The 15931-nt window shown below is 42.6% G+C and overlaps 2 protein-coding genes across 6 annotated transcripts; one reads left to right on the top strand and one right to left on the bottom strand.

Annotated features, from left to right (window-relative positions):
* Positions 1-660: 660 nt before the first annotated feature.
* On the top strand, positions 661-9737 carry ankrd13d (ankyrin repeat domain 13 family, member D). 2 transcript variants are annotated; one of them, XM_034598264.1, is made up of 16 exons: positions 661-1266; positions 1398-1533; positions 1611-1735; positions 1964-2009; positions 2873-3016; positions 3140-3329; positions 3813-3879; positions 4349-4430; positions 4701-4762; positions 4874-5004; positions 5400-5557; positions 5929-6042; positions 6147-6319; positions 6546-6625; positions 7150-7383; positions 9195-9737. In XM_034598264.1, the coding sequence occupies exons 1-16, from the start codon at positions 1183-1185 to the stop codon at positions 9256-9258; spliced, it is 1890 nt and encodes a 629-aa protein (XP_034454155.1). In that variant the 5' UTR covers positions 661-1182; the 3' UTR covers positions 9259-9737. The 2 variants fall into 2 exon arrangements, with proteins under 2 accessions (XP_034454155.1, XP_034454156.1); XM_034598265.1 differs by having other exon boundaries at positions 674-1266; positions 1401-1533.
* On the bottom strand, positions 9330-15507 carry LOC117769391 (signal-transducing adaptor protein 1-like). 4 transcript variants are annotated; one of them, XR_004615211.1, is made up of 12 exons: positions 15422-15507; positions 15125-15279; positions 14490-14561; positions 14169-14285; positions 13917-13973; positions 13158-13360; positions 12822-12953; positions 11957-12026; positions 10898-10994; positions 10570-10828; positions 10491-10512; positions 9330-10385 (listed from the first exon to the last, which is right to left on the bottom strand). XR_004615211.1 is itself a non-coding variant. In XM_034598266.1 (9 exons), the coding sequence occupies exons 1-9, from the start codon at positions 15224-15226 to the stop codon at positions 10626-10628; spliced, it is 1053 nt and encodes a 350-aa protein (XP_034454157.1). In that variant the 5' UTR covers positions 15227-15488; the 3' UTR covers positions 9330-10625. The 4 variants fall into 4 exon arrangements, 1 of the variants encoding a protein (XP_034454157.1); XR_004615210.1 differs by having other exon boundaries at positions 15125-15308; positions 15414-15482; XR_004615209.1 differs by having other exon boundaries at positions 15125-15487.
* Between the last annotated feature and the right edge of the window lie 424 nt (positions 15508-15931).

Raw genomic sequence — 15931 nt, 5'->3', positions numbered from 1 at the left:
TTTCCCAAAGCGCCTGTGTCTGAAGTGCGGTGATCTACTGAAGGTGTCGTTGAAATAAACATCAGACAAAAACCCTTCACGAGTTAATGTAATGTGTCCGTGTCAGCATCACGTTGAGACAACAATATAAATCATATGGGTACAAAAATAAATATAGTACAAAATACTTGAACGTGATTCGAATCGACATGGTAAAGCAGTATTAACTTCTGGACTGATGAAGATCTCATCACGTTACCGAGCAGCTGAGATGTTCGGTGCGCTTCACCTGAATGAAGCGTTTGTTACTTGTCAGCTGTATAACACCTGCTGTGGTTTAAGGAAAGGCCCATGTTATCTGGTGATAGTCCCAACACAGAATAAAACCTGCAGACCTAATAACAGGCTTTACAAACTGTCGGTTCGAGTATTTTATACTATATTTATTTTTGTACCCATAGGATTTATATTGTCTCAACGTGATGCTGACACGGACACATTCCATTAACTCGTGAAGGGCTTTTGTTTGATGTTTATTTCAACGACCCCTTCAGTAGATCACCGCACTTCAGACACAGGCGCTTTGGGAAAATGACGAATCTGCGACCGCGTCTGCAACCGACCAGCAACATCTGGAATAAAGACAACAAATTACCAGTTGCCAGGATCCCCAGTTAAAGTGGAACACCGTCGCCGCCGCATCAACACACAGCTAGCTTCACATCCTCTGTCGGAGATTTTCCCTTATGTCTTTTTTCTTCTTCTCCACGAACACATAGACGTAGACGATTACCCGAGTCGGCTGAATTAGTTGTCTCTGGGCAGAATGGAAAACATGTGCCGAGAGGAGCAGGAAACAATGTTGTTATTAGCCAGTTAGCTGGCTGTAGCCCCGCTAGCTGCTAGCTAACTACCTCAAATTAGTGGGCTGAGTTAGCATCGCCTAACTCAGCCCACTAATTTCAATAGACACGCACGGCGCTGTGGTGTGTTTGCTCTCTAACCTCGGCCACTCTGATCGATTTACTCAGCGACCGGTTTTTCCACTGACACATTTCTTGGTTTTGGCATTCATCGAGAAGGACAGCTAGCGAGCTAACCAGCTGTGCGGATCATCGCTGCTGTGGTGTCACTGCAATCTGTCGGCTGCACGAGCCACAGTCCGAACCCAGCTCCGCTCCGGGGGAAGTGTCCGCGGCGGCCATGGCCCAAGAAGCCTTTCCTCTGCACTTTCTGGTGTGGAACAATCAGTATCTGGAGCTGGATGTGGAGCTGCAGAAGCAAGAGGTACGTGAGGGGGGCTCGGTTGACAGCAGTCGATGGTGGGGGGGGGGGGGGGGGGGGGGGGGGGGTTCTAGGTGCGTTTGTTATGTGGCACTGCATTGCGCTGATGCTGCCTTGTGTGTTTGGTTCTGCAGCAGGATGCGGAGCGCCTGGATCCGAGGGGGCGCACCCCGCTGGAGCTGGCGGTGTGTCTGGGCCACCTGGAGTCCGCCCGCGTGCTGCTGAGACACGCTGCAGACCCCACACACAACAGCGCACAGGGCTGGACCAGTGAGTGCTCGGCCGGGGCTCCCTACTTTCCAATGGCTGCACCCAGTGTCATTAAACGTGGATTGCGTGTGTTTCAGTCTTGCAGGAGGCGGTGAGCACCGGGGACCCTGAGCTGTGTCAGCTGGTGCTGCAGTACAGAGACTTCAAGAGAGCCACGGAGAGACTGGCGGGCATCCCCGAACTGCTCAGCAAACTCAGACAGGTGAAACAGCCTCTCGGCGACTGAAAAGTTCCTCCTGTTTACCTGTTGCACAGAGCGGCACAGTCCATCCTCAGCCTCTGCTCAAAGCTTTGTCGAAAGGTTTCCCCAGTGGCAGTTCACTGGATGTCCCCAGTCTGCACACAACACCGCAAGCTGCTGTAACACAAGCCAACACGGGAGGTGTTTGGTTTTGTCTCAGTGTAAGAAGTTTCCCTTGGTGTCTTCCAGGCGCAGGACTTCTACGTGGAGATGAAGTGGGAGTTCACCAGCTGGGGTGAGTGTTGTTTCATTCACGTGTTGTCAGAGAGGTCAGTTTCAGCACCACAGTGGTCGGACAGCTCCGCCAGCTGTCGCTCAGCAGACTTTGAGAGACGGACTGTTTACACCAGTCAGTTTGAAAGACAGGGAAGTTCCTTTCAATGTATAACGACTGATAAACTGCTTAGAGTCTTATCTCTGCTGTATTGAACAGGACTGCTTTGCTTCTTAACGTGGTTTCCTTTGATTGGATGATTTTGCCTCCAGAAGATCCTCCTCTAAACAGTTATTTACATCTTGCAGCTTATAATTTTATTACCACTCTAAACCAGTATTTACAATATAGATCATTACACATATAACCTCAATATGTTGATGCCTTTTTAATGTGTATCTTTGCAATACCTGGTGACTTGAAGCAATACATTTCTAATCAAATGTTATCAACACAAATGTCTACAATTTCCTTACATACACATTTCAGTTAGTTTTAAAAACTGGTAGTACTAGAATTCAAGAATCCTCTGGTGGCGTGTCAAGCAGTTAGGCTACAAATAATTACAGTCATTTTTGGGACACGATTCACTAACTCTTTTCTAAATTGATTATTTTGGGGGGTTTAACGGTTTGTCAGAATACAAATAGCAATTCTAGGGCATCGTGTTTCCAATTTGTGTTGGACATTATTGTCATAATGAAAACAATCATTGGTTGTATCTTTAAAAAAACGAACTATAATTAAATACTTCAGGAAAATATTGAATCTTCCCATGTGTACCTGCTTTTCTTAACACATTCCCCGGGTGGTTACCTCCTTTTACTTTCCTGTTTGTCTTCTTTTTCTAAAACGCCACTCCTTGTGTTTAACTCCCCTCTCAGTGCCTCTGGTGTCGAAGGTGTGTCCCAGTGACGTCTACCGGGTGTGGAAGAGTGGCTCCTGCCTCCGCGTGGACACCACCCTCCTGGGCTTCGAACACATGACCTGGCTGAAAGGACGACGCAGCTATATCTTCAAGGGCGGAGGTGTGCACTATATTCCCAAAGGACAACATCCCATTCATACAAATAAGTGAACAGCTAAGGTTGATGCACTGATGATTTTGCTTTGAATTGTTTTCCAACACCCACATTTTCTGTGCCCCTCAGATGAGGGGGCAGTGGTGATGGAGGTGGACCACGAGAAGCAGGTGGTGTACACGGAGCCCCTCGTGTTGTCCCCTCGTGACGCGCCCTCCCTCCTGGCAGCCATGCAGCCGTCGCAGGAGAACACAGCACAGAGACTGACGTCACCCATCGTGTCCACGCACCTCAACACACGCAACATTGCCTTTGAACGGTACCGAGAACATACTGTCTACAAATATGCAGACAACAATCATTTTCGATATGTTCATGTTTGTAAGCCGTGTGCAGATATCTGCCTCACTGTGCTTCGTGGATAATTCACCCTTTAAGTTTCATTAGTTTGGTGCAGTTGAGTTTTTTTTCTGTTATGTTTTGAGCATTTTACTCTGTTTACATATGAGAAAACTTTAAACCTTTTGAAACATTTCAGTTTAGGTCTCGCCATAAAAAAGTTTACATCATGAAGACGTTTTTTTAGTTTTGAATTCATGTGCAACACCATCACATCATGTCACAACTACGGTCAACTTACAATATAGAGTAACCTATGTGACCTTGTTTTAGTTAAACAAAAACTATTTAAAATATAACACTCCTTTTATAGTGTCCACATTGATCCTGTACATCACATCCTAAAAGTCAACAATACACTGATAATCTCTGTGCCGCTGACTTTATCTCATTGCTTTGTCAGGAACAAGTCGGGAATCTGGGGCTGGCGTTCTGAGAAGAGCGAGATGGTCAGCGGGTACGAAGCCAAGGTACGTGTCTGCTTCGCCAACATAGCTCAGATTGCTTTCTCAGAATTAGCAAAGCACACCAGACCTCAAATTATTCAGCATTGCCTTATTCTCTTGACAAAGATTTATGTGGGTTTAGATTATAAAATGTGTCAAATGCAGTTTTTTTTCATTTTTTCTGCAAAAAAGATTTTTAAAAAGCTCAGTACTTTTGAATACATTTAAAGAAAAGTTTGATTTATGCAAGGAACCCTGTATCTGAATCTAATGACGGCCATAGAGAGGGTTTTTTGGGTAACACATTTTCCTTTTTCCAGATTGTCTTTTTAAGAATTAAAAATATTTTTTTACAATGTAAATGCAGACGAGAACAGAATTTTTTTAGCATCTGTTGTTTGCACTCACTTAACATTTCAATAGCTTGAAGGAGTGTTAAAATGAAGTCTAAAAAACGTGTGTTTTTCTTTATTTTGTGTGTCGATGTTTTCAGGTTTACAGTGCGACCAATGTGGAGCTGGTGACGCGGTCGAGGACAGAGCATCTATCAGATCAGGACAAATCAAGAAGCAAAGGTGAAAACACAAAAATGGGTCAGCCATCACTTTTGGCCAAAAAATAACTTGAGAGCAATATGAGAGAGACTCAATCGATGCAAGACAAAATTGTGAAACATTCGATAATTTCAACACAATACCTTTTGTAAGTGTATTATATTGTTTTTGCATCATAAAACAGACTCTAGTGTGTTTAGTGTCTTAGTGTCTCGTGCTTTCCACAAAGAGAACAATTGGAGTAAAAATAGAGCAAATTGATGATGATCTCTCTGCATTGTTCCCACTCAGGCTCAAAGACTCCTCTGCAGTCCTTCTTGGGGATTGCTGAACAGCACACAGCTCAGAATGGGGTAAGAGTCTCCACAGTACCTGTGCAGCACATCCGCACTCACCACCCCCCCACCGCCTGCCGCCTCCTCTGACAAACAGCATCACTTACTGTCTCTCTGTGTTTCTCTCAGAGCAACGTGTCACAGTGTGCCAGTCCTCACAACCCTACCGCGATCACAGCCGACGAGTACTTCAACCCAGAGTTCAACCTGAATAGCCGAGACATCGGACGTCCCGTAGAGCTCACCAGCAAAGTCCAGAGGTACGGGGAAGCAGCAACACAGATGTGGGTCACCAGATCAATGGCAGAGATGCCACAGTGTGGACATTTTCACACCGGATAATAAAGTTGTGACAACACTGATGTTACAAATTACACCGGACATTTTACAAGAAAAGACGTGTGTCAGCTCAGTATCTGTCAAGCTCTTAGTTTGATCTTAAATGTTACATTCCCCCGTGGGCAGGCCCAGTCTTGCGTGGAGCAGACACCGTCTCTTTCAGTTCCAAACTGCAGCATCAGACTATGTTTTGATGTATAGTATTTTCAGACGTGGGGCCAGTGGGCGAGTTATGTAATCGGTATGTGCCCGAACACAGACCACCTCTGCAACCTTAAATGACCAGAACATGAAACTCTCTCTGCCTCCTCTCCAGGTTTAAAGCTACTCTGTGGCTGAGTGAGTCTCACCCTCTGTCCCTGGCCGAGCAGGTGACGCCCATCATCGACCTCATGGCCATCTCCAATGCTCACTTCGCCAAGCTGCGTGATTTCATAACTCTACGCCTGCCGCCAGGATTCCCTGTTAAAATAGGTGAGTGCGAGCGATCAACTCAGAGTGCGTCTTGTGAGTGGTTGGGTCATTGACCTGAGGGGTTCCAGCCCACCTGTTGATCTAAACACTGATTCCAGATCAGCTCCAGGCCACTTCGTCTGTAGACGTCATTCTGTACAACAGCTGCTGCTTGACGTTCACATATTAGAACTAAGATAATAAGAAATAAAACATTTCACTTTTTGCATCCATGATTCTTCCTGAATGGCTTTTGTAGCAATTTGAATCTGTAAAAAAACAACCTTATTGTCTGGTGGTGGCACCTCCACCTTTTTGAGCCATTACTGTCAAAGTGACGTGTTTTCAATGCTGGTCCTTATGATGGTGTCTGAATTTAACTCGTCTTCCAGAAATTCCCCTGTTTCACGTGTTGAACGCCAGAGTGACGTTTAGTAACCTGTGTGGCTGCGATGAGCCGGTCAGCTCGGTGACGGTTCATAAACCAGAGAGCCCTGAAGAGGCTGGTAAATATAGACTCACACACACACACATAGAATTTTAGTTGAAGAACAGAAGGCCTGGTGACTGGTATGGGACTCCACTAACGCTGTAACCCTTCTTCACTCAGGCCAGTGTACCCCTCCCGTCCACTGTGAGGTGGACCCCTCAGTGTTTGAGCCCCCTCCAGACTACACCACCCTCGGTCCAGGCCGTACTGAGCCAATGAGGGACGAGGATGACAACCTGCTGCAGTTTGCCATCCAGCAGAGTCTGTTGGACGCCGGTACAGAGAGTGACCAGGTCAGAGAATTCATCATTTGTCCGTTATGTGTCGGATGTAGGATCTTATTCTTCGTCATAGTTGCACGTCAGGAAAAAAATTACATTGTGTGCTGGCCACTGATTTTGCTTTTTCTTTCCTTTTGTGCCCCAATAAATCATTTAAAAGCTAATGATAGTTTTTGAGTGACCCTACAGGGTTCTCTTGCCTGAAAATGCAGTTGAGTGGTTTACGTCTGGTTTTTAGGTGACCATCTGGGAGGCCCTGACCAACAGCCGCCCAGTGCCACCGTCTCCACTCTACGAGGACGACTCTCAGCTGGAGAGGTGAGCTGAACATGGTGTTACTGGTCCTGTTTTCCTTTACAGGGAGATTCACTCTGCTCAAGCTGGAGCGACGACTCCTGGTTCATAGTTACTTCGGTAATTTCATGAGGCCTTGAGTAATAACATCTCTACAGAAACCTGAGATACAGATAAAAGGGTAAATATTTTGTACTTTATGAACAGAGAATAACAAAAATGAGCTGTAGAAAACAAAAGTACTGTTCAAAGTTTGTATACGAAAAAAGGAGCATTTGTAGTTTTCACTGTAAAACCATCAGGTTTCATTCTGCCTGTTCATGTTTTAGTCGTATTCAGGGAAATCTCTTGGCTTGTGATGTAATTTAATTAAACTTCTCCTAATAGCATTCAGTGATTAGCTCTTTCTTTCCACCTTCTCTTGGGAACAGTGTCTCCCAGTCATCCTGTAATGAAGCCCGCAGGGACACATTTCTGTAATATACCTTTCCTTGTTTAAGAAGGTTTAATTGAACGTCTCAATATCCCTCATTTCTGTCTTTCCTCAGGGCGATCCAGGAGTCTCTGTCCATCTCACTGACCAGCAGAGAGGAAGAGGACACGGCCGACCCCAGCCAGCCCACCTCTGTCTCCCCGCTGGAACCCACTGCCAATTCCCTGCTTGCTTACAGCACAGGGACCGAGCCCCAGTTGCCGGGCCACTTTGGCGAGGCGTCGAGCTTTGACGAGCAGCTGCGTATCGCCATGGTGCTGTCGTGCAGGGACCAGGAGGAGACAGACAGGTGAAGCAGAGGAAACACTCAACAGATATTTTGTCTTTTGCTGACAGTTTTCACACGTTTTTGATTTTGTTGCATCATGACTGTAGTGAGTAAAATTTAGATGCTGTTCAGCCAAAGAGAACTCAGAAGGAAATCAGGGAAACAGTGTCCGTCCATTCATCTGTTTTCTATACTCTCTTTGATTAAGTCGATTTGCCACCCTGTCACAGATCTAATGTAAATTTAGACAAGCAAACATAATTGTCCGGACATTTGCCTTTCACGTATGAACAAAGTAGCAGGAGATTGTCTTGAGTCAAATGTTTTCCTGACACAAGAAAATCTCACACCCAATAAATTCCACTGTGGAAATCACATCTTGTTGTTCTTCCAAGTTGACACCTTTTTCATCCTGAGATATTTTTATCCTTTTTATATTTTTTTACTTTTGTGTCCTTCACTGGCTGTAGTTGAATTCTGACATTATCCTGTTTTCTCACACGGGCTCACACAGAGATTCTCCTGACTTTTTACTTGAGGGCTGGCAGGAAAAACTGACTCTGACTTTTGTGTTCTCACATACGCCCCATCCAAATAATGTCAGGAGAACATCCAGAGTTCAGTGCTTGTCTGAAAGCAGCTTTGAATTTCCATCTGTGAGTCACACGACCTGCATGTTTACCCTTTTGACTGTGGGAGGAAACTAGAGCACCCAGAGAAATCTCACACATCACTGCACCACCACCACAATGCAGTTTAAGGAACAGTGTTTCCTTCAGTCTCTTTAATCAGTGACTAAGAGGAAATTCTGGGAAACGGGGATGATGGTGTTCATGAGGAAATCTGTTTATTTTTCCTGGTAGTGTCTATTTACCGAAGCTTATATTATCTGCTGAAACCAAGTTGCCTTCTCTGGCCTAATCAATGCTTCCATGCAACTATTGGAACTAAATACTAAACTCCGACATTAAAATATCACAGCAACACAACTGCATAAAAGCTTTTGCTGGTGGTGGTGGTGGTTTATTCCTTTTATTTTTGTGCTATTAGCAGCTTACATTAGATTTTTTTTGTTTGCATCTGCCAGAAAATCTTCAACCAACAAAAGTTACAAGTGGATCAAATTACACAGAGCAGCTTTTAGTAGACAAGAGTGTCAGATGACAATGAGCCAGAGTTGATGTATGCAACAGATTTTCCTCCCCGGTTAAGTAAAGCCTCAGGTCAGCACATGTTCTGATCACATACAACCATTCAGATTATTTCAATCAGGAGAGACTTCAGGAACCCCCTCCCCCCCCTGCTGTGGTTTATGCACTGGTGGTGGATGGAATCTAGAAAATTTTTAATTTGATTAAGATGTGTAGTCAAAGTTCACCAAAGTTGAACTCAACCCGAAGCCACACTGCGGATTTGCTTTGCCACAGACAGCGAGTGTTTTGTTTGCCCGCGGGCTCTCACAGATTGGATTTGAACGGGAGGTGAAGGTTCGCCACTGCTACACTCGTCTATGTGTGACTATGCCCTTATAGTTTGACATCAGCAACATGATTGGCTGATTGAGACTATAGCTAAATCTGACAGTCGGCTGATAAGAAGAGGTCTGAAGAGTCAGAGTGAATGAATGAGACATCAACACTATTTATTTATTTATTTTAACTTATGTATGATGTGGAGGAACTTTTATACTAATATGAATGACTAACATCATTATCTGATGTTCTTTGGTTGAAATTGTTAGGAGGAGTAATCTATTCCTTAAAAAGTATTAGTAATTTCAATATGTTCATTACTTTGACTGACGAGCTTTCTTTTTTGGGTTTTTGTCACAGGCAGCAGAAGGAGGAAGAGGATGAGCTGGAGCGGATCCTACAGCTGTCACTCACCGAGAAGTAATGTCACAGCAGCAATGGGGGCGGGTCTTCAGTGGGGGAACAGTCCTCTTTAATTTATTCCGTTTTATTATTTTTTTTAATCCTGAGATATTAAGTTATTGCAGATATTTTATTTGTCTTTCACACACACGAGGGCTGCGACAGAAGATCGTACGGGACCAGAGTCAAAGCAAATGTGAGTGAAGCAGGTGGGAGGGACGAAAAGAAAAAAAGAACCGATACTGAAACACACTACAGCAAAGGACGAGACTAAAGGGAGATTATTTGTTTTTCCTTTTTTTTATTGACTATTTTTCACATTCTTGCTGTCTTTGAGTGATAAATGATCCTGAAACTTTAAACCTATGAAATGATAATGATGAAATAAAAAAAGGAAAATACAATCTTAAAGGAATAACCTATGAAGGTATGATTATAATATTTAAACATTTATGTTGGCTTACTCCTATGTGTGAAAAATAAAGGATAATGATCATCCTGGAATATTGTTGTTTTCTTTTTCTTTACTGTTCATGAACAAAGAAGGAAGCAGAAGATCCATGTGTATCTGACGTGATGTTTTTACAGTTTCATCGTTTTTTCACTTCAGTAACAAACATCGTGATCTGACGCAAAGACCATTGACACACATTTTTAATACAGTTGTTTGTACATTTTAATCGAAAGCAAATTAAAACTAAACAGTGATATTCAGTGTCATGTAAAAATCTTGTATCGGCAAATCTGCGGTTTTGAAGAAGAGGTCTCAAACTAAGCAGATCTGACCATGTTTAGATTCTGTTGTAAAATTTGACTTTTAATCGTGTTATTTCCTGTAAGGCAGCAAACCTGAACATTTTAATCAAGCTTCACTATAGCTATATAAGATCACTATGCTGGATTGTCTGTCTGTCCCTCTGAAATATTTTTTGAAATATAATTAATTATGTAATTTTCTTTCACGATATGTGCAACAGATATTCATGGTCCCTAGAGGGTCTATTGACTCAGATGAGCTGACATTCCCTTTAGTACAATCTTCACAAATACAGTTAAATCTACAGAATGGATTAACACAAAATATGTATTTGATATGTTTTTGTTTTTACTCTGTTGTGAAAGTGTGGGAAACCTTATCCAGCGCCCCCTGAGGAGGTTTGAGAACCCTGCTTTAAGAAATCGAGAACTTCTGTCATTTTAATTTAGCTGCCACATCTTTTTCTACCTTAAGTGCATTTTTAAGGGATTTTCAGAACACTCAATGGAGCAGAAGCTGGTAATCCCACATGGAAATTTGCAGAAGTTGAAAGCTGCACATGTAACAACAGCATATGTATATATATATATATATATACACCTTGTCCACTGGGCTGAGCAAGACCAATACTCTCACTCATTCTCACCCAGACGTAGGTTGTGGTAATCAGGCGTGTCATCCTCAGGAACCACATATTCATCCTCTGCTGGCTTAGTTGGAGGGAGCTGGAGCTCCTTCTGGATTTGCGGGTGCAGCATTGGCGCCACTTGTGCCTTGGGTACTGTTTTAGGTGTAGGTGAGGTGATGCTGATGCAGTTTGGAGCAGGTGGAAGCTCTGCACACAGAAACACAGTGAGAAGCTGTATTCTCATACTGAGACTATTCCTGCAAGCAGTGTTCTCACCAATGAGGAAGTCGTAGGGCTCAGACGTCACGTAGGGATGGCACTGTGTCTTTTCAATGAAGTATTTCAATACTTCATTCAAGGAGGAGACGGTCACCTACAGAGAGGAAGAGAGGCCCGCTTTATGATGTCCATCACAGGCAAAATTTTGATTATCTTTAATTTGCATATGTATGTTTAAATTCTCTATCATGACTTCACAGAACAGAATCCCATTTTGTTCACTTTTCCAAAAATACAAATACACAATGCCACATAAGTAAACACACTGCAATAAATTACTTAACAGTAACCAATCTTAGCACATAAACCTAGTGAGGAATAATGCTGTTGCTAATATAATGAGGGGGTAAGGGGCCCTGACATATAAATATCAAACACAACACAGGAATACTTTAATATTACTTTCTTCATTTAACATTCCCCTTATATTTAATCAAATTTCACTCACTCATAGAAATCAGTTCTTTAAATAATCAAGATTCATGAATTATTCCCGAGGAAAACGGTGGAAATGCAGAAAAATTGCAATGTTCAAGAAAGTAAAAATCAAATCCTGGACCTGTCCCCTAATCCGGATTTGCACCAAAATTGGATTGGTTCCTGTTAATCCATCCAGTAATCTTTGTGTTATCTTGCTAACAAAACAACCAACAGACGGGAGTGAAAACACAACCTCTTTTGCAGATGTATTGAGAACAAATTTAATGGACATTAGTTATTATTAGTCCTTGTGATTACAGATTCAAAAATCTTACTGTCTCTTACTGCAGTAATTAATCATTTAAAATGGGTGTAAACCTCTCATTTTGGATCTTTATATATGGTGGAGGGAGAGACCTGTCTCTTAACAAGCACATTATTCACAATTATTCACTCTCCCACTGCCACAATATTTTTTTACTCCAGGTTTTATTTTCCAGAATAGTAAACCCAGCTCGCTGTGCAGTTCAGCAGCTAATTTGAAGATCTCAGATGTTAAGATTTTCTTTCCCTGGAGGCCATGTTAGATTCATGTCCTCATTAGTTCAAAGTTATGTGAAGAGCTGTGGGACTTACTGGTGTGAGGAGTTCCATGACAAACCCTGGGTTTGTGCAGGCCACTCTGTAGTTCTTCATCACAGGCCCTCTGAAAAACACAGGGAGGAGGAGGAGGAGGAGGAGAAGGAGGAGAACAACAACCTGTCAATAAGTTGATCGTGGTTACTGATGGTTCGGATCAACAATCCCTATTCTACGTAGTTTAAGTCTGCAGAACAGCAGATTATATCAGGTCGTTGTGACCTTTAACCTTTGACTACTGAAAAGTAATAAGTTCACCTTTGAGTCCAAATGAAAACTGGTCAAAATCTGAAGGTCGACTTGATCATGCTCAAGAGGCCAGAAACTTAATTTGTGAGGCCACCGTGAACGTTGACCTTTGAACACAATCAGTTCATCTGTGAGTCGAAGTGAACATTTGTTCCAAATTTGAAAAGGATTCCCTCGAGGCGTTCTTAAGATATTGTGTACATGAGGCCAAAAGGTTTGACGTTTTGTGAGGTCATAATAGCCTGCCCATGACCTTTGACCCTCGAACTCTAATCATGTCCTCCTTGAGTCCAAGTGAATATTTGTGCCCGATTTGAAGTAGTCATTTATCATGTAGACTTGTCACCATTTCCTTTCTGTGTACATCTTCTTCCTTTACATCCCCATGTTTATTGTCCACTGTATGCAAAGATCACATGTTTGCACACAGTGGACAATAATGTTAACCGTGTCCCAGTTATTAACATTTTTTAAGGACACTTCTCTTCCTGTAGATGTTTGACAAACACTGAACTAAAGTAAAACTCAAAAACCAAGGGTTTTTATTTATTTGAAAAGTTGAGCTAAATATACATTCCTATATTGGTCTGTAATGTCCGAGGCTGAGATCGACCTGGGTGTCAGTTGTCTGATGGTCACAGCGTAGATGTTGTTGAGCCTGGACGGGCGGAGGATGATGCCTCCGTACTCCGGGTTTGCCTCCAGCATCCTCTCAGCCTCCTGCCGCGTCACATCGAAGAAGCACCTGCAGGAATAAGAGGAAAAATAAACACTTGGTAAAAATATGCAGGTATTTTCACTTCAGAGAGCCGTGGGACCGGACACAGACAAAATGTTCATCAGTGTAGGAGAAAACAGACTGTCGGTTATAGAATGCTTGTCTATAATAACCATTCATTTGTATTTGTATGTTTTGTTTGGTATTTGTCAGGGAGAAACAGTTTCTCACGCAGGCAGATCAGGGGTCATGTAGTCTGGATGGTCATCGGCTGGTTGAGAGGAGGGTGACGATGTGGAAGAAGGGAGGAAGGATGGTCGGGGCGGGAGCGGTGGGTGTGACGCGGTGGAGTTTCTCCTTCTCTCTGTCTCCAGAGCGTCAAGCAGCAGCATCTTCTGCCCAGGCAGCAGCTGCAGGTCACCGGGGATCTCCTTCTACAAGGAAACACAAGGAAAAAACTGAGTGATGCCCAAATGTTAACCCCCCTACGTGCCGACGTAACATGAAGCGGGATATAGTTTTTACCCCTGTCCTTGTGTGTGTGTGTCGATACTATAGATATTATATATGCGACCTAAAGTTTATATATATAATTCATGATCATAAGGTAGGAAAACTGTGTTTGTAGATATTCTTCCCCCCTGCTTGTAAGCTTGTCAGTCTTAAGGGAAGTTTGTCCATTTGACCCCTGTGAGCCAAATTATCACTTAATTATTAACCAGGAAATAATTTATTGATTGTTGTATTTTTAAAAGAAGAATTCGAAATTACGGTATTACTTTCAAAATGTGTCCAAAACATAAACAAAAACTACAGTTTGTGTTTCATTCCTGTCTTTGGAGCAGGTTTGTTATTGTTGTTATACTTTTTACAAGCAGGAATACACACAAACACTGTCAGCATTATGTGTGTGTGTGTGTGTGTGTGTGTGTGTGTGTGTGTGTGTGTGTGTGTGTGTGTGTGTGTGTGTGTGTGTGTGTGTGTGTTTACTTTGACCATAGTCAGGATGTAAGCCCTCCACTCCGCTCCTGTGTAAGGATTGTCAATCTGCACAGTCACACAAACAACAAACAAAGAAAAGATGCAAACATTGTTTTGGTTATTTCAATCAACCAGACGACTGTGGTTAGGGTGAATTTGAACATTAATATCACTTTATATAGATCTCTCTAGTTTTCGAATATATCCGGACCTGGACGCTAAAACCATGTTAATGAGGAGAAAAAGACAAATCGGTCTCACCTTCAGCTGCACCTCCTCTGTGTGCAGGCTGAGGGTGAAGATGGTCGGCGTCTTCCTCTGATACGGACAATTTGACTGCATGGACGTAAGCTGCTCCAGGTCCAGCTTCTCTATGTACTGACAGAGAAAACAAGTTACGTGTATCCACTACACTAAAACATGCATCATTTGATCTAAATAAGTGTCTTACTCCTTCTGTGGCTTCTTATTGCCCCTTAACAGTGTTTCCTCTCTTCATATTATCAGTTTTATCACTTTCTTAAGCTTAATAAAGAACATACGTTTCCTTAAATAATATGGAAAGAGCAACAATTTGCTTACTGTAGTCTGTGATTCATCTTCGTACAGAAACAGCGTGGCTCCACGGAGCTCTCCATAGTAATTCTTGAAATCCTAAAAATCACAATTAATGTTCTTCAGCATTCACCTTCTCACGGTGCTGGAGAGTGACTGGTTTATTTACTGATACATGAACTTAGGCGCAGCTTTGGTGGACTCATGCTTTCTATGTTACTTTTTTCGAAATGTTTCTAAATGTTTCTGCCACTTTATTCTCGAACTTTATTGTAGTTTTATTAAAGTTATTGTAGTTTTTTTTGTAGCAGATTTCACATAAAAATATCTCATAACTCATGATATGTTGCTATGAATTAAAAATCAGCTCCTAACGTGTTAATGAATGAATCCAATTAGTCACTGACCATTGCTCTGTATAATGAGTTATATCTATACTTACTATAATACTAATGTATTTTTTATATACGTTTATAGTACTTTATCAAAGACTTCTTCCATCACTGCCCTCGCATATGAAGCTGAATTAAATGCAGTCATCTTTACTAAACATATTCTTAGATACTGAAATTTCACATCATTGCATCTCCTGCTTGTCTGATTTGTTTCTAATGATTTGACTCTGTTTGTACACTGGGTATGTTTCCCATCTTTGTCCTCACCTTCTCACTGGTGTTTTTCTTCAGCAGTTGTCCAGAGTAGTACAGAGGCAGAGCTGTGATTGTCGCCCTCCTCTTGTTGACGACTCTGGTGTGAGCAGACATTATGTCTGTGCCTCTTCTCCGATGGTTTGGTTCAGTTTGGCCTCTGCTCACTTCTGTTTGTCCAGCAGTATTATCATTAATGCTAAAAAAGTAAAGTGACGCTTGGCAGCGTTTCCGACACTTTTCTCCACGTATTGTTTCCTTGCGCACCTCGAGTCTTCAGTGTATCTGAGATGATTTTTCTTACATACAAACCTGCAGTGAAGTATCCTCCCTCTCTTCCTTCAATTTAACGCTGTTTGGACTCAGAGAATGAGGAAACTCTGCAGTGATTTATAATCAAGGAAGTAACTAGTTTAGTATAAAACTCTATTAAAAACACATTTTCGGACTTTGACCCTGCAGCAAAAACAAACAGTTTCACACACACACACACACACACACACACACACACACACACACACACACACACACACACACACACACACACACACACACACACATCAAGCTCAGTCTTTATGGGCATACCAGATGTGATGTGGGTAAACTGAGAAGTTTTCATGGAACCTCAGTATCAGTGTGTGTGTGTGTGTGTGTGTGTGTGTGTGTGTGTGTGTGTGTGTGTGTGTGTGTGTGTGTGTGTGTGTGTGTGTGTGAGCGCGCGCGCTTATATACATATACACAGTGAAAACATTTGCCACCCCCGGGCCTGATCTCCACACGCCTCCTGCAGACTGATGCCCACTGCTGGTCAAAGATTTCTCT

Source organism: Hippoglossus hippoglossus, chromosome 10 (assembly GCF_009819705.1).
Source record: "Hippoglossus hippoglossus isolate fHipHip1 chromosome 10, fHipHip1.pri, whole genome shotgun sequence".
Classification (NCBI taxonomy): Eukaryota; Metazoa; Chordata; class Actinopteri; order Pleuronectiformes; family Pleuronectidae; genus Hippoglossus; species Hippoglossus hippoglossus.
Note: the sequence above shows the minus strand (reverse complement) of the source record. Positions and strands in the feature narration are given on the sequence as shown.

Bases quoted from the DNA above. Each gene is read 5' to 3' on its own strand.
- ankrd13d (XM_034598264.1), top strand. From the start codon at position 1,183: ATGGCCCAAGAAGCCTTTCCTCTGCACTTTCTGGTGTGGAACAATCAG. The intron at 1,534-1,610 runs GTGAGTGCTCGG...CGTGTGTTTCAG, and splicing joins CAGCGCACAGGGCTGGACCA to TCTTGCAGGAGGCGGTGAGC. The intron at 5,005-5,399 runs GTACGGGGAAGC...CCTCCTCTCCAG, and splicing joins CTCACCAGCAAAGTCCAGAG to GTTTAAAGCTACTCTGTGGC.
- LOC117769391 (XM_034598266.1), bottom strand. From the start codon at position 15,226: ATGTCTGCTCACACCAGAGTCGTCAACAAGAGGAGGGCGACAATCACA. The intron at 12,027-12,821 runs GTCGATCTCAGC...TGTGTTTTTCAG, and splicing joins ATCAGACAACTGACACCCAG to AGGGCCTGTGATGAAGAACT. The intron at 10,829-10,897 runs GTGAGAACACTG...TTCTGTGTGCAG, and splicing joins GCCCTACGACTTCCTCATTG to AGCTTCCACCTGCTCCAAAC.